Here is a 27,008-nt window from a genome sequence, read left to right as displayed (position 1 = left end):
TGGACTACTGAAGTGGGGGGAGGGCGCAAACGCTACAGTATGTGGCGGTAAGAAGTGAAGAAGAACAGAAATTTCAAATGTTAAAGAAGAAAGTAAGTAAATAAAATTGCGCCCCTTATGAGGCTGGTCTGTACGGCGCCCTAGGCGGTTGCCTAGTTCGCCTATGCCTAAGGCCGGCCACGATGCTAGAATAGATGCAGCTGAATCATTCAGCTGCATCTGTCTTTTGAGGCGTGGCTTTTTTTTTTTTTTTTTTTTTTTAAATGAGATTATCTCATACCTCTCAACCTGTAAACATCAAAAATCTGTACAAGGCCCATGAAAAATAGGTACAAATCTGTACACTGATTAATGTAAAATTTGCATACATAATTGCACAACCCTGCCCACTCCAGTGGAATTGTGGGAGACCAACTTTCAAACACAAACTGAAGAACAGAACCAAAATATAGCATCAGAGTCCCCCTGCAGTCATTCCAATGTCCCATCACCTGGCTATTTCACCCCATTTACCATAAACACTAATGTGTGCATACTACTTTACTTCCACAATGATTATTTGGATTTTATTTTTTTACATTTTATAGCACAATGCGCAAACACTAATAGATATCTGCTAAACAAAACAATACTGTTTCACAATGAAAATAGACTTGGCATTAAAACTTCTCTGCCCTTCAAACTCACATATTGAAACAGCATTGAAACCCACACCACACCCAAAGAAAATGCATCTGGCCAGTGGTGGATAAAGATTACCTTTGGGCTGTTTTCAAATCAGAGGCCCCTTGCACACAAAACAACATACACTCGTTCTTTGATGCACCTTCCTGACTTTATTAAATTATATTCCTTGTATAATACAGCACACTTGTTAGACTTAAGTTAGACTGCATTTTAAATTTATTGTTTAAACATTTTTCCAGTAGGCAATGAAACAGAAATGCATTAACCAATAATGAGAAAACTGCCCTATTCAGAACATTTCCCTCATAAAGGCCTGCTTCCACACACAACTGCATTTTAAATTTGTTTGAGCATTTTTCCAGTAGGCAATGAAGCAAAATGCATGCACCAGTAATGACAAAACTGCCCTATTCAGAACATTTCCATGATAAGTCTACTTCTACACACAATATATAAATACAGATTCACAGTAGAGTGTAAGCCATAGGCATGTTGCACAGCTTCTTGAACTTATTTTCAATTGGGGGGGCAAAAGGTCAAAAAACAGGGACACATTTTAAACATTGCTTGTATAATTTTGGAAAGTTGCTTGCATAAAATGTTGTGTTGCCACCATGCATTTCACTGCTAAGTCTTGAACCCAGAACTCTGCACTACAGTCAGAGCAACATACCACTAAGCTAAACCAGCAGTTTCTTGCAAGACAGGAAGACGAACTTAAATGGCTATCATATCATTTAGTGAATTCAGTTCTCACTTCTCACCATAGCTCTCAACCTCTTGGCACAAAAATACAGAACAAAGCCAATAATGGGGGAATACAGCCCCAAAATAGGGATACATTTCAAATACTGATTTTATAACCTTAGAAAATTGCTAGAATAAAATGTTTTGTTTTACCACTCCTGAAAACCAGAGGAACAGAACAAAAATGTGAGGCATAGATTTCCAAGTGATGGTGGCTAGTGACTTTAGGCTCCATTTACCTGTACTCAGGGTACAGGGTTTGAGCCTGAGTACCTCTAGCCACCAGATGTATCCTGTTGCGAGCATTTACACACAGACACAAACCTCTGAAAATAATGTACATCTGTGTTCATCTTCTATGTGGTATGTCTCCCAAACAGCCAGTCCATCCTCAGTCCTCTGAGTAAATAGGCAGCAGCTTCTGAAAATAAATCATTCTCTGATTCCTAAGCAGCAGCCAAATAACATTGCTTGCTCCCTCTCTCAAAAGCATTTAAAACCAGCCGGAAATACGTGTGCCACGAGCTCAGTTCTGACAGGCTGGATGAGCTGACATCATTGCACATGCAGTGATGTCAGCTAAAGCATGATGAATGAAAGTAATTCAAAATAAAGAAGTAATTCGGGACAGTTGGGAGGTATGGATGATCTAAGTGGGGAGGCTTCCCTCCCTCTATGGTTCTGGCACCCATGACTGGAAGATGGTTCCATAGAACTTTGTGATACATACCTATCGCATCAGTATATTTTCTTCAAATCATTTCGAGTTTACTTTAAACCACAAAAGAGTACTAAATTCTATTGTTTTTCTAATTAGACTTACAAATAAAATTCTCACAACATTTTGAGTCCTAGATTTAATAAATGATCTGATGTTGTCAGTTTTCCTTCTGTCCTCAATTGATGGGTTCGGATCCGATCCCCCAGATCTGACTTAGCCGTTGCTAAAGCTTGTGGCAGCTAGAACTATCTAGCTTCTCCCTTACCCAGAATGCACCAACCCCAATTACCTCAGATTTCATTTGCCACTTCCAGAGAATGATGTGGTTCTTGGTTCTCTCAAGCTTGGGTTAAGATAAGTGCTTTAAAACTTTATCTGTTAAATGTTTTATAAAAGTTTGTTAACTTGTTAGCCTTTTACTCCTTTGCCCTTTATCTTTCTTCTGTAATTCTTGATACTATAGTTTAATAGTTTAATGTCATTTTTATCTTGTCCACTTTCTTACTGGTCTGGTATTCCTTGTTATTATCATTAGTAACTCATCTTTTCTACATTACTGTAGTCTTATGGGACCATTGTTGTTATTTTTTTCTCTTTCCCGTTTTCTAAAAAAACAAAAAAATTATACATCTTTCTTCTATTGTAGACTTAGAGTGGTTGTTACTTTTTGTTTGGCCTGTCATTGGTGGTTGTGTTTAAAGTTGCAATCATGTCTAAGAAAAGTGCTTCTGGGTTTAGGAAGTGTTCTAAATGTGAATATACATTTTTTTTCAGATGTGCATAGTTTATGCATCTATTGCTTAGGGTCTCTGCATCTGCAAGAAAACTGCTCCATTTGCAATGCATTTAATCCTAGAGCCCTTGTAGAATGTAAAAATAAATTGATATTAAAGGGATTACTTCCTTCTTTTAGAGAGGCCATTTCTAGAGACAGGTTTCCCAAATCAAAGAAGAAGTCACAAGAGCATCTCTGAAGGCTCTTTCATCTTCATTGGCATCAGAGTCATCTTGAAAAGGGAAAAAGATGGACCCAACTTCAACCTCCGATCTGAGAAAATTTAAATTACTGGATCCCACCCCCTCAGATCTGAAGAATCAAAAAAATAATTGACCTAACTTCTTCAGATCAGATGCAATCATCCTCTGATTTTAATTTAGCTAGTCCAGTTAAAGCTATCTCTTTACCTAGGACGAGGTATTCACCCTCTCTGGATTCTGTACCCTCTGTGGTACCCTCATCTTTTTTAGAAAAACCAAAATCCCCTTCAGTCCTGTCTACTCATTCTTCCAGAAGTCCTACTGAAGAAGATGTGGAAAGAGTGGTAAGAAAAATTCTCGGCGCAGGGACAGATGGGTGTCACTTTGGCTTCTACCCTTCTGGGCCAGGAGGTCTGTTCCAGCATTACATACCCATTGCAATTTCCTCCTCTGACTCTTTCAGTGGTTTTGGAGTCCTTGGATCCTAACTATCTGGATAAGTCTACCTCAGATTCGAGGATCTCTGTACCCTCGGATCCGAAGCTCACCCTGAGTGCTCCGACCTTGCCGGATTTGAAGAGCTCGTGGAGCCTAAGTTTCCATGTTGGCTCTGAGATGTTGCTGTCAACTCAAAGATTTTTGGAGCGGGGTATTGGCAGTAGATAGCTCGACCCTGGCTTCCACCTCCAGGTTGTTGCCCTCAGAATAGGGGGGAACTGAAATCCAGAAGCTTGCCTTCAAAGATTTGGGTCTTTCCCCTTCTCCAGGGTGATCTGCTTCAACAGAACAGATGGATCTACCCTCTTCGGATCCCTGATCACTAACCCTGATGTCTCAGTATTCGGAGTCTTAGCAGGTATTTCCAGGTGGTCAGTCAGTACCAAGACCAAGGATTCCAAACAGGGAATTTTGATTTCTTCTTCTGACACCTCTCCTCAGCATCCCATTAAAGAGGTCCCTAAGAAGAAGACCTACAAGAGGAAGCATTTAGACCTCCCAGAGGAGTCCATCACTGAAGACAGAGATTTCGATGAGGGGGAAGGGTACCTTTGGTCACCTCCTCAAGATGTCTCCTTTGGAAATCCTTAAACAGAGAGGTTGTTGGACACCCAGCAGTTTGATGTCTGAGGAATCTGTTCTCCTGCAGGCCTTTGGTACTGGCCCCTCTACCTGCTGAGTGACTCTGCCTATTGATGAGCTCATCGATTTGATCTCATGGCAGGCATGGAAGGATCCAGACACCATGGAACCTATTCCTCTGTGACCTGGCAGGATAATGGCACCACCTGCAGACAGGCAGTTCTGGAGTTAAGGGGTCCCTGTATACACCATGTTCATTTTGGTGGCCACAAGTATGAACTAGTCGAGGAAAGTTCCACTGTCCACACCCCCCCAACAGGGAGTCACTGGTAATGGACAGATTTGGGAAGCATGTATACACCTCCTCCACTTTTGTGCTGAGGTCTCTCAACCACTTGGCACATTTTACAAAATTACAGGGGGATTTTATTAAGGCGTTATCAAATACCCTCTCTGGTACTGTTTCTGAGCAAGTTCAGGCCTCTCTAACTTCCCAGCTGACTACCTTTCAGTCCATGTCCAACACATCCATGAGGTTGATCTAAAACATAGCAGGGGGACCCTCAATGGCAGCAGGTTCAGGGATTTCCATAAGGAGACATGCCTGGATGCAACTTTTTGAGTTTGTGGAGCGCTTCAAGTCCTCTTTCCTCAATGTCCCCTTTGATGGAACATCCTTATTTGGTCCTAAGGTAAAGGACACTCTCTATCTAGGTGTGAGAAGGATGGAAAGCCCCAGTCTGCTGTGGAAGTGCATTTTTCAACCCCTCAGTGATCCTTTTCCAGGAATCAGAGAGGTGGTCAGAAAATGTGGTTCAAAAAGTCTCAGGGTTCTTTCCAGGACACACATGGAGGAGGTTCCCCCAGAGGCAGAGGAGGAAACTCTCTAATGGATATCACTGCCCATGCAGAAGAGGTGGTCCACAGAGTCAGGGTTCCAGAGAATCATTCTTTGACAAACCCTAGCAGTGCTCCTGAAAGGAGGTCTGATTGCCAACCTCTGGAGGCAGTTGGGGACAATTATCAATGGACCAGGGAGCACGGCTAAATATAACAAAAGATAGTTGGCTACAGAGGATTATTTCCAGAGGGTATATAATACCCTTTTCCTTTCCATCTCCAATCTCAAGAAAAATCCCCGATGTTACACCCAGTCAGAGGGAACAAGCAGCAATTCGAATACAAAAGCTGCTAGAAAAAAAGTCATCCAGGAGGTCCTGCCAGACCAGATAGAAACCACAACTTGCTCAAGGTTCTTTTTAGTGCCAAAGAAGACAGGGGAATGGAGACTAATACTGGAGCTCTCCAAACTAAACAAGACAGTTCGAATAACCAAGTTTTAAATGGTCACTGTTCAGCCCATTCTCCCATTTCTAGGCAAGGACAACTGGATGTACCCTATAGACCTTCAGGACTCATGCTATCACATAAAGATGAACAGATGTTCTAAAAGGTACTTATGCTTCTGGATGTGAGCCAGTTATTATCAGTTCAGAGTACAACTCTTTGGACTCCCCACAGGCCCCAGGGTGTTTCCCAAGTACATGGCAGTAGTTGCAGCTCACCTCAGACTACAAGGATTCCAACTGTTTCCATATCTAGATGAATGGCTGATTACTGCTCTGACCAAGCTTCAGCTCATAGGTGTAAGAGACCAGGTTGTCCAGACTTGCTCTTGTCTGGGGATTACTATAAACTACAACAAATCTCATCTGGAACCGACTCAGACTTTAGAGTTTATAGGAACTATTCTCAATACAAAAATTCCCATTGCTTCTCTTCCATTACTGAGAGTTCAGAGAGTAAGATTTCAAGTAAAAAATTTAATATGCCGCACCTCAATTTCAGCCTGACTGGTTCTTCAGGCTCTGGGATCGATGGTGGCAACAACAACCTTAGTACAAGTCACCAGGATTTGCAGGAGGATTCTACAATGGATATTAGCTACTAAGTGGTCAATTCTTTATTAACCAATGTCTTACAAGATAAGAATCATTCACATCTGTAAGAGAGATCTAAAATGGTGGATTCATTCAGATGAGGTTTCTCAAGGTCATTGGTTCATTGCCCCTCAGCCCCAAGCCATAGTGACCATGGATGCTTCCCATCTGGAGGGCATTATATGGGGAAGACAGTCCAAGGCACTTGTTCCCCCCCAAAGAGGTCAATATACGTATACATATCCTGGAGATAAGAGCAGTGCTGTTAGCATTTCAGAATGCTCTCCCTTTGGGGATAATTGCAATACAGTCTGACAACATGTCAGTTGTCTGGTACATCAAGCAAACAGGGAGGAGCCAAATCCTACCCACTGTGAAGAGAAGCTCTCAGAGTGTGGCAGTGGGAGATCTCTTCCACTTGCTTTCTTTTAGCAATGCAGATTCTGGGGAAGTCCAATGTGATAGCAGACAAATTGAGCAGGTGCATTCTTCTACCTCACGAATGGTCCCTAAACAAAAAGATTGCGAAAACAATCTTCTGACAATGGGGCCAGCCTTGTTGTGATCTACTCACGTCCCCCTAAACAGCAAATGCAGCAGCTATTTTGCCCTAATCCCCCCACAGGGGTAATCCCAGAGGGATGCTGTACTTCATGATTGGCCCCCCAGTCTCCTTTTAGTGTCCTCCCACTCCATTAATACGCAATTTCTTGAGAAAGTTGCAAGGATGAAAAGCAAGGTGATCCTCATTGCCCCTTATTGGCCTCGAAAATTTGGTTTCCCTTCCTTTGGCCTCACCTGATTCAACCACCTTGGTTTCTAGATCTAACTATGGACCTCCTGTCTCACCCAACATGCATGATACATCCAGACATAGTGAATCTAAGGCTGGCTGACACATTCTTCCAGTTCCATTAATAACCAGGCAACCTATGCTCTCTTCTCCTGTCCTTCATATTCTTTTGTCCTTCCATAGACTTTCTACCAGAAAACTATAGTCCCAGCAAATGGAAGAGATTTGTTTTTTGGTCTCAAAGTTGTAATACTGAACCTTTCTCAGCCCCCATTCATAATGTCTTAGAATTTCTAGTGCATCTTTTTGAAGAAGGTGCTAGTTCTTCTACTGTTAAAGTACAGTTAGCAGTGATTTCCAATTTTCATGCTGGAATAAACGGTTCTTCTATAGCATCCCATAAGTTGATACTCTGTTCTTATGGCCACCCTTTAAAGATCCTTCCCTCGCTTGGGACCTAAACCTTGTACAGCAGTCTCTTACACAATCTCCCTTTGAACCCTCAGCTACATGCAAACTCGAATATCTTTAAAGACAATTTTCTTAGTGGCCATCACCTTGGCCAGAAGAATTTCTGAGATCCAAGCATTGTGCTCAAAACCTCCATACTTGATTTTCCATAAAGAGAGGGTTACCTTACGTACCAACCCATAATTTTTTCCAAAGGTGGTGTCAGAATACAATATAAATCAATCGATTTGCCAGCATTCTTTCCCAAATTTTCTAACAAAGGAGAATATGTATTACATTTATTGGATGTTCACAGACGGTTGCATTTTTACTTACATAGGACAAAAAAAATCAGAAATTCTGATCAATTGTTTGTATCATATGTGGAACCAACATTTTGTAAACCAGTTATCAAAGTTACTCTATTTAGGTGGAAAACAAATTGCATTTCCTTTTGTATATAACAAATTGGGCATTGTTCTGACAAAACCTGTTCGAGCCCATTCCACCAGATCCATGGCAGCTTCTGCAATTTTTTAATCCAGAGTGTCCATGGATGATATTTGTGCAGCAGCTACTTGGGCTACTCCCCATACCTTTATTACTCATTACAAATTAGATCTGGTCTCCAGAGGAAGAGCATCTTTTGATTCTGTGATGCTCAGGAATATCCTTCCTTGAGTCCGGCCCAGAAAATTAGGTAGCTGGGGACGCTGTCCCATCAGTTGAGGACAGAATGAAAATTGACATCATCAGATAAAGAGGTTATGTACTCGCCATAATGTTCCATTTCTGATGTCCATTTTCATTCTTCCTCAACTCCCTTCCCACCAATCCCCTTCCTTAAAACTTCTGGAAAAATGAGTATTTACAGGACAAGTATGTCCTAACTATTTATGTACATCACTCTTGACACAGCCTTCTCCATTATCATTTCTGTCTTTACCTTTTCCTAAGGCAGCAAAGTAATTGGGGTTGGTGCATTGTGGTTAAGGGAGAAGCTTGAAAGCACTAGGTTGCCACGAGCGGTAGCAATGGCAGAGTCAGATCCAAGGGATCGGATCCAAACCTATCAGTTGAGGAATAATGAAAATGGACAACACAGATGAAGCATTATGGTGAGTATATAATTTACTTTTTTTCATACAGTCCTCAATTGTGTTATAGACCATCACCACTTCAATTATTTGCTTTAATCATTTTTGTTCAGACAGTCACCGGATCAAAAGGTTGGAAAAAAATCTCTAAAATTAATTTCAGAGCATCGATAAAAACATAGAATCTGGGTGCCACCTTGACATGATTCAGTTATTTTTTCCACATTTATTACAGTGCAGCCTTGGCCAGGTAGTTTGTGATGAATTGATTGAGGTAAAAGCTGAAGAACAAGAGAAAGTGTGCGAAAAAAGGAAGGGAAAAAAGTAAGTTTGATGACACAAGAGAGGCCAGGTTGTTAGTGACCGCAATGGGGAATGCGAAATGGAGGGGTCAGTGAGCAACTCTTTGCATAGCATACCATTTATACAAAGGCCAGACCTGAATCTGCACATACATTAGTTGTTCATCCTGCACGTATCTTTGAGTTTTGCCTCTGCACTAGCAAAATGATGGTTTGTACATTTGATAGTTATGGTAATATGACCCCCTAAAAAGAAACTTTGCTGTTCATGATATGTGGCCCCTGAACCAAAAGGGTGGATTTTGCCAGGTTTATGTAAACAGCAATACTGGGCAAGATTCTTAGCAGAGTATATCATTGTGGAGACTTGGGGATGTGTGTGTGTTCGTGTGTGTGTGTTTGTGTGTTTGTGTGTGTGTGAGTATCAATATCATAGTGCCATCATTTTTTTATTTACTGATTTTTCATATTTCATCTCATTTTTTTATTTACTGATTTTTTATATTTCATCAGAGAAGCCCATTAAGTATGATAGTACAAGAGGTTTTGTAGGGTACACTTAATTTGTATGTTTATTTGTTTACAATGTTTTTTTCAGTTAAGTAAAAAATTTGGAAAACTGTATAGCCTTCAGTTTGGCTGGGAAAATGTTGTGGTGGTGAATGGATTTGATGCCGTGAAAGAGCTTCTTATTAAGAAATCAGAAGAGTGTGCTGATCGCCCTCATTTGCCATTCAATGACATTCTTGGGTACACAGAGAACAATGAAGGTAAGTTTCCAATAAGCTGTCATCTTAAACAACAAGCCTAATGTTTTTGTGCATTTTCATAATTTTATATTAAAGTTCTGTGAAAATGGGTTTCTGACCCAGTGGACTTTCCCGATCATTAAATGTCAAGTACATAAATAAAGATGTGTGTGAGAAATAGGGGTTTCAGAATATGATGTAGCATTATCTTTTCTAAGCAAGGGTTAGATTGGGCCAACTAGTGTCTAGAAATGTTCATGTTGTTTCCTTTTCCTTTTGTTACATTGCTTCCCATTTTATGACCTCAGAAATGCTTAAAAATTATTGAGCTTGCATGTAAAACAGTAAATTGCTTCTGTAAGTACATTCAAAACTCAAAAGGGGAAATAGTGCATTAAAATCCTAGAATGCATTTACTGAACACTATTCATTCTGCCCTGCTTCATTTTTTTACTGCTAGGTTACTGTGAATCATTACCTTCTAAGTAAGTTTTCCATACCACATTTTTACAATGTATAAAAAGTTTAAGCACACTTACCTGTCAATAAGAGAGTGACTTTAGCAGAATCTCTGAAGTCACGTGCATACCATCCCTTTCTTTACACAAAAGTAAGAAAAATCAATTGTGTTATGTAGAACAGTGTGTGTGTGTTGTAACGTTAAGGAGCATTTCCAAGTGATGCACATGTATAGCAATACTGAGCACATGTAGGCAGCAATGCCATTTTGAGAGAACAGCCAGAGTGTGACCATGTATGAATGTAGCTGCCAGTCTGTTTGTAAATTTATTTAAGTTTAAGTTGCAAAGCCTCAATTCTAATGTGTCTGTGTATAATAAAGCTGCTTGAACAAAACCCATGACTGTTTGTGTGTTATACCTTGACCAGACGAGCGACATGGTGTCAGGCATGTTTAAAAAGAAAAAAAAAAAGAAAACAAGAAAAGGTCAGAAATGAACAACAGGTAACGAAAACTTGCACGAACGATTTATTTTGTAAAGAGAATGCAGCAAAACATTTGTAAGGCACAAGATGCATTATTAATTGAACGGGTAGCACAAAAATGTATTATTAATCAAATGAAAGGCACAAAACGCATTAATAATTAAGTAAAATGTTCAGAACCACAGTATCTGATAAAAGAGTTATCAGGAAAACTCTTAAGAGGTTCAGAATTGCATTGGGTTGTAAAACGAGCATGTTTAAGGCAAAATGAGCATGGTTAAAGTAAAATGAATTTGTTGAGAGCAAAACGAGCACAAGAAAGTGTAATGGGCATGAAATGAGATTAAATGAGAATAATGAATACAATAAAAGGGCAAAATAAACATAAATGAGTGTAGAAAAGCAAGGTGACTGCATGTTTTTAAGTAAAACAACTGTATTTTTGGCATGAGCTGTTATTTCCCATTAACCAAAGCTATTCAGAGCATAACTAGATTTATTTGAAGTATGTCAGAGTGTGCAAAATGTTTGCAGTGTGTGCTTTATCACGGTGTATTTGTTTCAAAGAGTTTGTGTGCAAAGTGTAACTATTTTGCAACGTGCAGTCAAAATACAGTCATTTTGAAAAGTTTATTGTGCTGTGTACATTTATTCACAGAGTGCCGCCATTCGAAGTGTTTCTTACACTGTACAGAGTTATTGCGGAGTACAGCCATTTGGAAAAGTTTACTGTGTGCTGTATACAGTTCATTCACATATGCAATCAGTTCGAAGTGTTTCTTCCGCTGAGCTTCTGCTACCGCATACAGTTCATTCGCAAAGTACAATTATTTCAAAGTGTTTCTTGTAGTGATTAGGAGTAGTTTCACAAAGTACTGTGATTGCAAGAGTTTTCTTGTGTTACAGTGACTTATTTTGCAAAGTACAGTTGTTTTAGAGACTACTGGGCATAGTTACAAGTCCTGGCATACATTTCTGGCATATATATATATATATATATATATATATATATATATATATGTATGTTTGTGCATAAATTCAAGTGCCTTCATTAGTATGTGTTGATATGGCAGATGGATTTCACAGACCCAATCCACTTGTTTTTGACCATAATATTGCAGAGAATTAGAGAGTATTTGAGTAGCAATATGACATTTTTATGCAAGCAACCTTTTCAGACAAAGATGCACATACAAGGACATTCATTCTGCTTAACTTAGTAAGATCTGAGGCAGTATATACTGGAGAGGGGGGAAAACTGCCAAATTATTGTACTGGCTGAGTCAAGAGAGGATCCTGAGTGTCTGAAGCACAAATTCACAGAAATGTGCAACCCCCCCCAGACAAATGTTACATTAGAGAGGCATTTATTTTACACAAGAGACTGAAAGCCAGGGGAAACTTTTGCAGCTTATGTCACTGACTTGAGAAATAAAGCTAAGACGTGCAGATTTGGTGACTTCAAAGATGAGCTAATAAAGGACAGGCTTGTGTGTGGTGTTTATAGTGCTGCAGTGAGCAACATTTTGCTTCGTGACAGTAATTTAGCATTGAGCAAGGCTATAGAGATTTGTCAAATCCATGAGCTCATAGAAAGGCACACAAGTATGCTTGTAAGTGATAAAATCATGGTTTCAGTAAGCTCCAGAGCAAGAGTAGACAGCATGCAACATGTGGCTAACAGAAACAGATCTAAACACATGGCAGTGCAGTTTCAGCAGGCTTTTCCAGAAAAGCACATGACTTTCCGGCAAGTTCCGAGACTAGTTAAGTAAAATGGACATGCTGAGTGCAGTGCAAGGGTGAATCATCAAAACCCAAGCCAAGCTTTATTGTCAGCTGTTGAAATTGTGGTACCAATCATGAGTCTAGAAGAGAAAAGTGCTTAGCATTTGGTCAACAATGTCACAGGTGTAAAAAATGGAACTACTTTCAAAAGTTTTGCAAATCAAATAAGCCTCATTATGTTATAAAGTAAGGTCACTCAGAAAAGCAAGGTGATCATGGAGAGAGCTGCAAACTTACTTTTTATGTAGATGGTGTGTCAGTGGCTGGCTAAAAGATTGATGCAGTAGATTTGCTGGCAAAGAATGAAGTGTTCTGTAATGTCTTGATAATGGTAAACCCAGAGTGCTCAAAGCAAACACTGGTTCAAAGTGTAATATTATGTCAGTCGAAACATTTGCTAAGGTGAGAGCTGGTGAGCAACTTAATTTAACCAATAGTGCAAAACTTGTTGCTTACGGAGGTGACGAGATTCAAACCGAGGGCTCAATAACACTTTCATTCTTTTCGGCTGGGAACAATTATTGCTTACAATTCTATATAGTTCAAAGACCTGTGCAGTCATTATTAGATCTGAGAGACAGTTTGAGAATGAAACTGCTTTATTTTACCAAAGAAGTTCATCATTGAAGCACATGTCCTACTTCCAGTTTCACTGACACCAGTTTCTCCAAGTATGCTGATGTTTTCGACAACAAGTTGAGCAAACTTCCAGTTGTGTACTCCATGAAAATATATCCAGAAGTTAGTCCATTGATCAGACAGGCAAGGAGAATTCCAATAGCCATGCAGAATAAAGTCAAGGTCCAGTTAGATAAAATGGTGCAGCAAGATGTGATTTGTCTGGTCATAGAACCAACCGAGTGGGTGTCTTCCATGGTAGCTGCTCATAAATAGAGTTCGGATGAAATCAGAATGTGCATTAATTTAACAGAATTAAACAGAGCATTAAAGAGACCCCATCATTCTATGTGTATAGTAGCAGAGGTTGTTGCCCTGATGCCAAATGCCACTGTTTTTTTTCTGTTTTGGATGCAGAGAGTTCATTTTGGCAAGTGATGCTTGATCACAAATCTTCACTATTGACTACATTCAGTACCCCATTTGGCAGATACAGATTTCTTAGGATGCCTTTTGTTATAAATTCTGCAAGTTAATTATTTCAGTGTGCAATGGAGCAAATTTTTTTGGGTTATCCATGTGCAATAATTGTTGATGATTTATTGGTCAGAGGCAATGGAGAAGCAGAGCATGACCAAAACCCCAGAAAAGTCCTGGACAGAGCACGTGAAGTGAACTTGAAGCTCAATCCTCTGAAGTGTAAAGTCAGACTTCCAGAAATCACATATGTAGGTCATTTATTTACCAATGTTGGCTTATGACCTGAACCATCCAAACAAGCATCCATTCTTGAGATGCAGGCTCCAGATAACATCCAAGTCCTACAGCATGTTCCTGCTGTGGTTGATTACTTGGGCAAGTTTATACCTGATTTTAGTGAGATATCAGTGCCTTTAAGTGAGCTGACATGCAAAAATGTTCCCTGGTCATGGTTGGAACAGCAGCAAAGAGCGTTTGACATCCTTAAGCAGATAATTTCCAGTCCACCTATATTGAGCTACTATGGTGTCAATAAACCAGCCATTCTTTCTTGTGATGCTAAGTTTGGCCTAGGTGCAGTTATTCTCCAGGAAGGCAGATATGTTGCCTATGCATCTCAAACTCTTACCCAAACGGAAACGCAGTATGCTCAGATTGAGAAGGAACTTTTGACTATTGTCTTTGCATTTTCTAAGTTCCATGATTATATTTATGGTTGAGCTATCCAAATTGAAACTGATCATCAGCCTCTAGTTACTATTTTAAAGAAGCCTTTGCATACAGCTCCAGCAAGACTGCAAAGAATGATGCTCAAATTACAAAAATACAACTTTAAAGTGGTCTACACTAAAGGCTGATACCTTATCCAGATTGCCCAGAAATTTTACAGAACAGCATGATGCAGAGAATTTTGACTTTGATGTCATAGAGGTGCGTTATATTTCTTCCACAAGATTAGATGAGTTGAGAGATCATACAAAGACTGATCCAGTTTTGCAAAAGCTCAACCACTTCATTGCTGTTGGATGGCCATCAAAGCAATCTTGTGTACTGCCAGAAGTACAGCCATATTTTCCTTATTGAGATGAATGCTGATGGAAGTGGGAATAATTTTCAAAGGTCCTAAAGTTGTTGTTCTTACTTTATTTATTTAATTTTATTTATTTAATTTAATTTTATTTATTTATTTATTTACATTTGTTGACCAGGAGAGTCCAACTGGACACAGGTCCATTTTCAACGGAGGCCCGGGGAGAAAAGCTTCACATTAAGTATTTGCATTATACAGTTAAAAAAATATATGGTGACATATACTAAACATGGTTAAAATGTAGTTGAGATTCATCAGTGAACAATTGATACAAACTGTTTTTGAGGTACATAACAGCCATTAGCAGTTGTTACTACAAGAAGTTATTATTATGTGGTAGGTAGCTGGGAACATGAGTAGCCAAGCTTACTAAGAGTAGGTTGTTGATAGGGGGCTGAGAGAGGTGGTGGGTGGAGTGAATGGTATTAGAGGGGGGGGGGGTTGCAAGGGCATATCCGGCAAGTTTTGAAGTGTGATTTTAGTAAGAATTTAAAGTGGGTGTAAGAAGTTACAGAGGTAATTGAGAATGGGAGGGAGTTCCAGAGTTTGGCTATAGTGCAGGAGAATAATGCTTCTCCAGCAGAGTTAATGGCTCTTGTGACCTGTAGGAGGTTTTTGTGGCTGGATCTTAGTGGTCTCGTGGTTATGTAGAGTTGGAGTAGATTCTGGAGGGATGGGACTTTTAGTGTTTGGTTTATTAGTTTGTGGGAGAGTGTGAGCTGGTACCATTGAATGAGGTGGGGGAGCTCTAGACAGCCCACTTCTGCTAGTGAGAGACAGTGGTGAGTATGGTAGGAAGCCCCTGTGGCGAATTTGGCGAGTTGCAGCAGGTTTCCAGCTTATTTAGATCGCATTGTCTAAGGTTAGTAAATATTGGAGAGGCATAGAGTAGAGTCAAGATAAGATGAGAATTTGCTACCGAAATTTTAGCTGCTTTGGTAAGTATTTGCTGATTTCTATGTAATGCTTCTATTTTTTTGTGCACTTTTTTAATGGTCATGGAAATGTGAATGTCAAAGTTCGGGTTATTGTCTATTTCTACTCCTAGTAATTTGGTGTGTTCTGTAGGATGGATGGTGGTGGTATCTTTTGCTGTGATGTTAAAGTTAGAGCTGTCTAGGGTAAGTTTGGTGGGTTGGAAGATGAGTAATTTTGTTTTGTTTGGGTTGAGTATTAGTATAAGTTTCAATGGAAGAAAATGCTTCCTGTGTGACTTTTTGCAGTTCTGGTAGGGAGTGGGCTGTGCAGATGATGGTTGAGTCATCTGCGTATTGTATGAGTGTGCCATGTGTTGTGGCTAAGGCTAGATTATTAGTGAAAATAGAGAAGAGTAGGGGTCCCAGGATGGACCCTTGGGGAACCCCTATGGAGACTGGTAGTTGGGGGGATAAGTTGTCCTGCCAAACAACTGCTTGTTGGCGGTCAGATAGGTAACTCTGAAACCAGTTGATGACTGGTTGAAAGAAGGATAGGTTATTGAGAAGAGAGATGAGTTGTTTGTGTGGGACCATGTCGAAAGCTTTAGAGAGGTCTAGGAAGGTAGCTGAGGAGAGAGAACCTGCATTTTTATTTTGTAGGATAGTGTTAGAGAAAGAGAGTAAGGCGATGGTGGTGCTATGGTTAGGTCGGAAACCATGTTGTGTGTTGGAGAGGAGGTTGTTAGCAAGGAGGTGATCTGAGACTTGAGAATGAATGCATCTCTGTAGTATTTTGGAGAGTGGTGAGAGAATAGTTATGGGGCGGTAATTGGTTAGATCTGTGGAGGGGCCTCCTTTGTGTAGGGGAATTGTGTGAGACTTTCCATAGTGTAGGAACATAACTTTCTGACAGAGATCTGTTAATCAAGAGTGATAGTATTTTGGAGAGTGGCGAGAGAATAGTTATGGGGCGGTAATTGGTTAGATCTGTGGAGGGGCCTCCTTTGTGTAGGGGAATTGTGTGAGACTTTCCATAGTGTAGGAACATAACTTTCTGACAGAGATCTGTTAATTAAGAGTGATACAGGGTAGGATAGAGCGTCAGCTGCAAGTTGAATGTATTCACCTGGGAGGTTGTCTGCTGCTAATCTGGTGGTTTTAAGTTTAGTTAGTAGTTTTATTTTGGAGGTAGGAGCAGGAGAGAAAGAGAAGCTAGTTGGAGAGTGTTAGTTCTAGTTGATTGTGTGGGTTTATGGGGGGAGTTGTGTTGTCCAGCTAGTGATAGTACGGTTTGTGTGAAGTGATTGTTGAAAGAGGTAGCAATATTTTCGGAGGAGTAAGTTAAGTTAGGGGTGGGTGTACTTACTTTACCTGGGTGGAGGATGGAGTTTATTGAGGACCAGAATTGTTTACTTCCTTACAATGTGAATATATTCAGATTTTGCATCTTGGCTACCCAGGTTCAGATTCTACCAAACGAATGGTGAGAGGACTAGTATTTTGGCATTGTCTATCAAAAGACATTGATAAAGTCATTTCCTCTTGTTCAGTGTGCAATAGTATAAATCACATTTGCAGAGAGAGCCACTTCAGGCAAGCCAAATTCCTATACTACCTTGGTGTACCGTAGCTACTGACATATTTGAGTGGAACAATTAGCATTATTTAGTGGTGGGAGATTCTTACTTAAATTGGTTTGAAATTGATTTTCTACTTAACCTAATGGCTAGTACGGACATCACAAAGTTGAAACATCACTTCTCAGTACATGGTAGTCCACATAGAGTTATATCTGACAGTGGTACCCAGTTTATCAGTCAATTGTTTCAGAGATTTGCTAAAGAGTGGGACTTAGTCCAGATTGCAGATTGCCAGCAGTCCTGAATATCCGCAGTCAAATGGTCTGCTGAATGTGCATTACAGAGTGCAAAGCAATTACTTGAGAGGTCAAAGTGTGACAATACTGATTCTTTTTGAATCTACTCGGTCTCAGAAACGTACCCCATGGCAATTTACTTGGCTCGCCTGCTCAGAAACTTGTATCTAGGGAAACCAAAACAACCCTACCTATTAGTTTCAGCTTATTGGTGCCTAATGCTAAGAAAAACAGAACAATTAAATCACAGTTGCTTAAAAAGAGATCTTTGCAGAAGTTCAGTTATGACAAGAAGAGCAGGTTTTATAACCATTGGAGAAAGGAGAGACGGTGAGGATGCAGACAGCAAATGGCTTTGACCAGATTGGTCAAGTGACAGATATTTGTGCCAAGCTGAGATCCTACCTAGTTGAGGCATAGGGTGTGGAATACAGGAGAAACTGCAGACATCTTATCTCCTTCCTGTATCAGAACTGATATGAAAGCATTGTACCTGTGATACAGACTCTAGATCTCAGAGCAATCCAGACAATATTCCGATGGTAGAATGTCGTCTTGTGTTAGCATAATTTTATTATTATTTATTTTTATTTTATATTTGTTGACCGGGCTAGTCTAACTGGATATATGTCCATTTTCAGTAGAGGCCCGAGGAGAAAAGCTCTGAGAGAAAAGAACAATTTATACAAAGAGTACAAAAAAACAATAGATGCTATACATTCATAAAAAACAACTAGATAATTGTACATTCATCTACACTTATTTCAGCAGCAGTAAGGTTGCACCATGAAGATTTTTGTTTTAGTCATTTGGGGCAAAAATTAGCAGAGACAAATATAAGCATGAGTCAGTTATCATATCATGTCAATGAAGTTGACACAGCACAGTGATGGGTATGAATAGAACAAATTATATATATTTTTAGAGGAGAGCAGTAGCAAAAATAAAAGATTTGGTGTACAAAAGCCTAAAGGCAAGGGGAGATAGTATCAGTCGGGATTGGTGCATGGGCAAAGCCATTAGGATTTTAGGAAAATTCTTAATTGGTTCTTGAAAAGATGAGTGGATGTAGTAGATGTTAGTGCAGTTGGAAGTTTGTTCAAGTTTTACCAACAGAGTTAGAAAACAGGCAGTCCCCAGATTTGTTGTTAGATTTTAAGATGGCTACTATTCACCTATTTGCGGAACGTAGGGGTGGAAGATTTTTATAAGTAATGAGTAGGTTACAGAGTATAGGAGTATTAGTGGGATGGTGTAAGATCTTGTGGATAAAGGTGAGTTGCTGGAAGAGTAGCTGGTTTTGTATTTCCAGCCATCCTAGAAGTTTAAGATTTTGGCAGTGGTGGGTTCTGAATGGGGTACCAGTGGCAAATCTGGCTATGTTGTTATAAGAGGTTGTCCATTTATTTAGATTGCTTTTGAATAGGTTTGTGTAAATGGGGGAGGCATAGGGAAGAGTGGAAATCAGATGAGTTTGAGCAATAGTAATCTTGGCTGCGGCTGTGAGGAAAGGTTTGAGTCTATAAAGGTAACCATGTTTTCTATTAACAGATTTAATAGTTAGGTTAACGTGTGTGTCAAAGTTGAGATAATTGTCTATTGTTAAACCTAGGAGTTTAGTGGTAGTGTCAGGAGTGATTTCAGTACCATTGTTAGATGTAAGTAAGAAACTGAATGGAGGGGTCTACAGTGTGGGAGTAAACAGTAGTAATTTAGTTTTTTTTTTTGGTTCAGGAGGAGACACCATTGGTGAAACCATTTTTCCACTAAGTTAAATACTGTTTGTGTCCTGTTTTGGAGTTCAGTTGGAGTGGAAGCAGCACAGATTAGCATTAAATCGTCAGCATATTGTATGCAGGTAGCTTGGGGAAGGGAGGTTTTCAGATCATTAATGAAAATACTAAAGAGGAGTGGACCCAGAATAGATCCTTGTGGGACTCCAGGAGTGATCGGGAGCTGGGAGGATAAGTTGTTGTCCCAGAGCACTGCTTGTTGTCTATTTTCAAGGTATGAATGGAACCATTTAACTGCTTGAGTATCAATTGAAAGAGATTTGAGTATATTTGATAGTAATTGGTGATTCACCATATCAGAGGCCTTGGGAGAGGTCTATAAAGAGAGCTGAAGAGAGCAGGTTACTATCTCTATTTTTATTAATGCAGTCAGAAAAGGATAGGAGTGCAGTGGTAGTAGTGTGGAAAGGCCTGAAGCTATACTGGCAGTTCACTAATAGGTTGTTTTCAAGGAGATGATGTAGTAGTTGACGGTGAAAATATCTCTCCATAACTTTTGTTAGGGGAGAGTTGCATTTTGCAAGAGTGGTCAGATAACACATTTTTTTAGAAGTTAACAGATTACAGTGATAATTCTGAAATCTCTGGAGGAATGTATGAGACAGTCTAGTGGTAGGACTTCAATTAAAAATTAAAAGCCTAAATACAGTTCAGCTAGTTTATTTTGTTGAGCATTTACAACTACTGTTAGATGTTAGAGCTGCTCTGAAAACAGAAATCAGATTTATTTAGGGTTGCCACCTTTCATCGTGGCTAAAACCGGAGTAAAGCCACACCCCTCACATCATCAGTAACCCCACCCACCACCCTCCCACATTTTACCCAATTTTGTGATGTCACGATGACATCACTTGGTGAGGAACGCCCTCTTTTTCCATTCCTGCTGTCTGCTTTCGGCTGATTTACTATGCTTTTTTGTAAAAAAAAAAAAAAAAGCATAGTAAATCAGCCGATTTACAAACTCTGATAGTCTGTTTCATTTTTGAAACAGAATACCAGAGTTTGTACAGTGTTTTCCAGACTACTAGAGAATCAGTTTGATTTCCGGATAGTCCGGAAAAAAAAAACAGAGGGGTGGCAACCCTAAATTTATTCAACCAAAAAACTGAAAATTAATAGGTCCTAGAAGCAAAACTGCAGCAGGCAAAATGGAAAACCCTGCAAGAAGCTATCATAAGAGTCTTTTGCAAGGACTGTATTACAGAATCAGTGAATTCTGTCAGCATTTATTGTCTGGTTTACTAAGTATGACTGAAATGGGACAGATGAGACAAGTAACTTACAATTCAGGGGTCGGGGAAAATCTTCACACTTAATTTGTCCACATATTTAGACTTTTTTTTTTTTTTTTTTTTGGGAAGATGTTGTGGTCTTCTGCTAGACAGAAGAGGGTAAACAGAGGTCCATACTATGCAGCCTTTAATGCACTGCATTTCATTCTTCTAAGGGTCTGTAATAGGCACCTCCTTTTTCAGAGCTGAGGAAGGGCTTCAAGATGGTATTGACCCAGGTTCCTTTTGGAGCCATGCCTTATGATGCCCGTACAGAACCTACAGAGTATGTCTGAATACTTGTATAACACTGCACACACAGACCCACAGCACTGTAGAGTATGCATTTGTCCTGCTCAAAGCCTACTTCCATTACCTCAACATGTTTGGAGAGATACTCCTGTATGATCCTGCCACATCCTACAGGATGTTCTTAACCAGTGATGGTTCCAGGCTCCTTTTCTTGTTGGGGCACAAAAGGGGCAGATTAGCTAGCTGGTGGGGCATGTAGGACATGTGGAAGGAAAAAAAACTATACTTTACCAATAAAGTATACAATATTTGATACATGTTAGCTCACCCATAACTCACAGTTAAAAATTAAATACAGTTTTCCCTACAAAAAAGCAGTGAATGCCATAGTGTTACCAATAATGTGAATTTTCACAGCACAGAAAAAAATACTAAACTGTTATACTCAAAGATAATGGTTTGGATGAACTGTTGGTATTCTGTTGGGTGTAGCTACCAAGACAAAAAAGGTAGGAAAAATGTCATGTTCAAAGACATTTTGTGCTTTAGTAGAAAGAGAAAGAAATATCATTAACCTAGTAAATTCAAGAACAAAAAGCCAGACTTGTTTTCTTCTGTGCTACATTGTAAGGGAACTATTTGTAAACATTTTTTTCCAGCTTTCAAGATAAAACACAAGTCTTCTCACTGCAGACACTGCTGAATAGCGAAGAGGTTTATGTCTATTAATAGGTTCTTTTTAGCAGAAGCAAGAGTGGTCAGATAATGGCCTTTTTAGAAGTTAACAGATTACAGTGATAGTTCTGACATCTCTGGAGGAATGTGTGAGACAGTCTGGAGTTAAGACTTTGGTTAAAAATTAAAAACCTAAATGCAGTTCAGCTAGGTTTATTTGCTGGGCATTTACAACTACTGTTAAAGATGTAAGAGCTGCTCTGAAAACACAAGAGAAAAAGTAAAAATGAATAGGTGCTAGAAGCTGTGCACGATGCTGAGACACTACTGCCACTCTGTTTACATGGAAGTTAAAAAATTATTTCTTTTTGCCTAGCAAGACAAGTATAAAAGTGGCTGTAAGTGGATTCTTTGGAGGAAACCTCCAATATCACTTTACAGTGCAGGTCCATTGAGATATATTAACCATAACCACGTAATGATTCTGATGCATTTAAGTGTTAAGAGTACTAAGGTAATAATGAAATAACTGATATATAGTGGGTTAGTGGCAACCATAATTTATTTATTTAACCGTACATATTTTTGTTGACCAGGTTAGTCCCACTAGGTCACTGGCCCCTTTGCAGGGGAGACACATAGTGGTATTCATACTGAGTAAGGGAATTTGGCTAGAACACCAGGGGGGTTTTCTAATTCTTTTTGATAAGTGCCATGGGATCTTTTATATCCACCTGAGCTACCACCAGTTTAGACAGATGGAGCTTCAGTTTTAGATCTCATCCAAAGAACAACCCACCCAGGAGTGCAGCACCCCATTATACTGCTTTGCAGAGTCAGTATTGCAAAAATCAGTGGAAGTACCTGGCATGTGACTAGAAATCATAGCCTTCTGCACCAAAAGGATGGTGTGCTGTTCATCTACTGAGACTGCAAATAAACACTGTTTCTGGTTTGTTGAAATAACTTTAATAGAAATTTAAATCTGAATGTTTTGGTGTAGCAGAAAACATCTCAACTTATTTGTTCAAGAATTCTGGGCAAAGCCAAAAATAATTGGGGGGGGGTGTTGAATAAAATTGGAAACAATTGTAAATATTATTCTAATTCGCTTAAAAGTTACTAGAACAAATTTTGTATCAGTTTGTATTTTTTAAACAATAAAAGGTATAAAACTTTAATAACTGGCATTACTGACTGACTGTAATAATGAGTGATTTACCACAAAATCAAACAGACATGACAGACATTTGAAGCAAAATCAGGGAATTTCTGCAAACATATATGGACAGTTGAGAGGTATGGTTAACATTCAAAAGTGAAAGTCTGGTCACAATAACTCATGTCGTGTTTTATGTTTTGGATGTACCAGCTTTTAAATTATGTAGTTATGATTTTATAGATGCTATTATAACCATCTTTGAACAAATCTCAGCAGACTTTTAAGAATATACACTTTTAAATGACTGAGACAAGTAAAACTATATATCCTTTAAATTTGTAAGCTAAGGCTTTTTTATTCTTTATTTATTTTTATTTTATTTTATTTTACATTTGTTGACCGGGCTAGTCTAACTGGATACATGTCCATTTTCAGTAGAGGCCCGGGGAAATGAGCTCCGTGCAAAAAAAAAAAGAAAATAACATCAACGTTTATACTTACAATTATGTTACAGGTTAACACAGAATTATCAGAGGTCTAAATACCTCTCATTGCAAAATGAATTATGTTACAGGTTAACACAGAATTATCAGAGGTCTAAATACCTCTCATTGCAAAATGCAGGTACAATACAAAATGCCGGTAGAATATATACTATAGCCTGGGGAGATGAGATCTGCGGATAAAAAGAAATAAAAACATTTACATTTACAAAGAACATTCCAGGTTAACAGAAATTATCAAAGAGGGCAGAATACTTCACAGTGCAAAAGGCAGGTACAATGCAAATTACAAAGAGGGCAGAAAACTTTGCAGTACAAATGGCAGGTACAATGCAAATTACAAGTGGAGTACAGAATATAACAAAAAGGAAGCATATTGTATAATTATATTAATAAAGAGTTGTCACATTATAAGTAAGCCCAGAAGATGAAAGAAGGTTAAGTATAGGAAATGGTATTATGGTTAGTAAGGAAAGTAGAATTTGTTATTGAAAAGTAATGGGTAGGCAGTGCTTAGTATGAGTAGAAAGATGATTAGTCAGGGGTAGTACAGGGGCATAACCAGTGTTTTCTCAGGAAAAGTTTGTCTGTTTTTGAAAGGTGATGTAGAGGAAACTGAGGAAAGTTCACTGGGGAGAAGGTTCCAGGATTTTCCAACAGTATTAGTGAAAAAGAGAATCCCCAGCCCTGTTATTAGATTTAGAGGTATTTACAAGAAGTTTATGTGATGAGTGCAAGGATTTCAGATTATTATAGGGGATGATGAGGGTAGATAGTATAGGAGTAGATAGTGTAGGAGTACTGGAAGGTTGGTAAAGAGTCTTATGGGCAATGGTTAGTTGGTGGAATTTAAGCAGATTCTGAACTTCTAGCCATCCTAACTGCTGAAGATTATAGCAGTGGTGGGTTCTAAATGGGTTGCCTGTAGCAAATCTGGCAATGTTATTGTAGGAGATTTCCAGTTTGGTGAGGTTATTTTTAGATAGATTAGTATATATGGGTGAGGCATAGAGGAGTGTAGAGATTAGATGGGTATAAGCAATAGATGTTCTGGCTGTTGGTGAAAGGAAGGGTTTGACCCTGTAGAGAGAGCCAAGTTTTTTAACGGTTTTTATAATATTGTTGATATGGATGTCAAAGTTAAGATTGTTGTCTATGGTGATACCAAGTAGTTTGGTAGTTGGGTCAGGTGATGTAAGAGTACCATTAGTGGATGTAACTGAGAAATCTGTTGGGGAGGACTTACGAGTAGGATTAAAAAAGAGGAGTTTAGTTTTTTTGGGGTTCAAGATAAGGCAATGTTGTGTCTTTATTTCTTTTGTTTGTTTCTTATATGGTATGGGATGGGATGATATTCTCAGACAGTTTAGCATGGTTTGGTATTACCATAACATCGAAAAGCCAAATAATTAAAGATACTGCAGCTATTGTTAACTTTCCATCTTCAACATATGGAACAGTATACTACCACACATAAGCTGCAACAAAAGGGCAAAATGTGGAATATTTACTAATGGCTGGGGAGAGAACATGCTTAAAATTTTATTTTTCACTTGTACTCTATACTTAGCTCTTTAAACATTGGAGGAGTCCAAAGTACCAGCTGGGCAAACCAAGCAACCCCTCCAATCCAGTCAGCATGAAGCAGTACAGGTAAGATCAGGCTTGCAACATCATGAATATCATCCCATCCCATACCATACAAGAAACCAAAGAAATAAAGAAACCCTAATCATAGTTATCCCTCCATCTTAAAAAAAGTAGAATATTACACTGTCTTACATGATGTGGAATGGCTGGGTAAAATGTGATTCATTTGCTAACAACTAGAAAAGCAGCTCACATCATAGATAAACTGCGGATTTTATACATAAAACCATTCTTCAATACCTCCAGTCACTTTTTGCTTCCCAGAGCAGTCACTTGGTTACAACATAAAAATTTCCTTTTGCACTATTTATAAGGCAAAAAAGTTAACATCAGTCGTTAATATACTGTTTTTACCACACGCCCAGTTCTTCAAACATTAGAGACTCTAGTGCAAGTTGAAAATGTCCAGGACATCCCCCTCACCCACACACGAGTACAAAAAATAAGCAAATTATCAAAGTATTCTCATATTCTCTCTTAGCATTTCTACTGACAATTTTTCAATGACAAACAACTTTTGTCTTTCTTGTCATCTCAGTTATTACTTCATTCTACCCAATACATTGCTAATAACTTTGATTTTTTGACCTGTGCATGAGCTTGAATGTGCTCACACACACACGCACTGCACTGTACTGATTGCAAATGGATGCTAGTCACGTTTGCATTTTCAATCCTAAAAAAGGAAAAAAAAAACCAAAAATATAAATTTACTGTGGCAGAGAGAAAACATTTGTTATGGAGACAGTCATCAAACAAAACCTGACTTTATTTATTTATTTACATTTCATTTGTTTACCGGGTAATCTCCACTGGATAAGAAGTCCTTTTTCAGTGGAGACCTGAGAAGAAAAGCTCCAATGATCATAGTATACAACAGCATAAACTGAGTCAGGTATGCAAAGAGATAAACGTATTTTATAATAAGACAGTCAAAAACATAGAAGAATTAGTACACGGGTGGAAAGACAGTAGTGAAAAGCGTGCACTAAATATGATATCAATATTTAACTTGGTATGAAAAATTTTTTTTTTTGGTACCAAGGGATAAAACAACACAGGATCTAGGAAGCTATGTCCAAAGTAGGGAAGAAATGAGGGTGGGGTAAAGGTTAGTCTGGAGCAGAGCATGGGCATAACCGATGTGTTATGAGGTATTGTTTTAGTTCCTGCTTAAAGTATCTTGTATGGTCAATAGATAGGATTTGTTGAGAGAGTGAGTTCCAGACTTTAGCAATCTTGTGACAGTATAAGGAGGAGTCCCCATAAGAGTTAAGTGATTTATTTATTTTAAGTAGGAATTTGTCTGCTGATCTAAGAGAGTTAAGATTTCTGTAGGGCTGGACTAGGTTGGTTAGGGCTGGGCAGTGCTTAGGTTTATACATCACTGTGTGGGCAATCAATAATTGGTTTAGTGTAAGTACATTTGGGAGTTCTAACCATTTTAGTTGTTTGAGGGTAGTACAATGATGTGTTTTTTGCGGTAGGTTGGTTGCAAATTTGGCTATCTTGTAGTAGCAGGATTCAAGTTTATTTAGTTCAGTTTTATGGAGGTTTGTGAATATCTGAGAACAGTAGAGAAATGAGTATAAGTGGATTCTTGCAGTAGCCAGTCTAGCATGGTCTGAGAGATAGGGTTTAGCTCTATAGAGTGTGCTGAGTTTAATTTGGACTTTTTAAATAGTTTGAGCTATATGTTTATCAATTTTTAATGCATTTTCTATGGTAACCCCAAGGAAGTTAAGTGTGTTCAACTGGTTCAATTTTAATGCCATTTGAAGAGAAAATAGAGAGGGATTGGCAATTAGCTAGTGAGGAAGGATTTGAAAAGACATAAGCTTAGTCTTATTAGGATTTATTATCAGTTGATGGGCTGCTAGGTGTTTTTCAATATTAGTAAGGGCAGTCTGGGTCTTCTTTTGAAGTGTCTCAACTGTTGGTGCTGAGCAGATGAGTGAGGGGTCATCTGCATATTGAATGATGTTAGCTGGACTAGCAGCTGTTGTAAGGTCATTGGTAAAGATTATAAATAATAATGGTCCTGGGACTGATCCTTGAGGGACCCTGCAGAAATGGGAAGGTGGGATGAAAGTTTATTGTCCCATAGGGTAGCTTGTTGCCTGCTTGAGAGGTAGCTATGGAACCAATATAGGGTCCCATGGCAAAGGTTGCAATTGGCAAGTTTGTTTAAGAGGATTTGATGTGATACAGTGTCAAAGGCCTTTGGCATATCAAGAAATGTAGCAGAGACAAGTTGGTTGTTATTTTTTAAGTGGTTTATAGAGTTGGTAAAGCTAATGAGTGCTATACTAGTATTGTATTTTGGTCTAAAACCATGTTGTGTAACAGAAAGGATGTTGTTATTTTGGAAGTGGTCAATTATTTGTTTATGTATACACTTTTCTAGGATTTTTGCTAGGGGTGAAAGTATGACTATCGGTCTG

General features: G+C 38.9%; 1 protein-coding gene across 1 annotated transcript in view; it reads left to right on the top strand.

Annotated features, from left to right (window-relative positions):
• The window catches only part of LOC122797693 (cytochrome P450 2D15-like), an 807,038-nt gene that overhangs the window by 136,667 nt on the left and 643,363 nt on the right, over window positions 1-27,008 (top strand). Inside the window, exon 2 of the mRNA XM_044066231.1 lies at window positions 9,394-9,565. Within this exon, the coding sequence (XP_043922166.1) occupies window positions 9,394-9,565 (172 nt within the window). The remainder of the gene's footprint in view (window positions 1-9,393; window positions 9,566-27,008) is intronic.

This window comes from Protopterus annectens, chromosome 1.part0 (genome assembly GCF_019279795.1).
Source record: "Protopterus annectens isolate FY-2018-M chromosome 1.part0, PAN1.0, whole genome shotgun sequence".
NCBI classification, from domain to species: domain Eukaryota; kingdom Metazoa; phylum Chordata; order Ceratodontiformes; family Protopteridae; genus Protopterus; species Protopterus annectens.
Note: the sequence above shows the minus strand (reverse complement) of the source record. Positions and strands in the feature narration are given on the sequence as shown.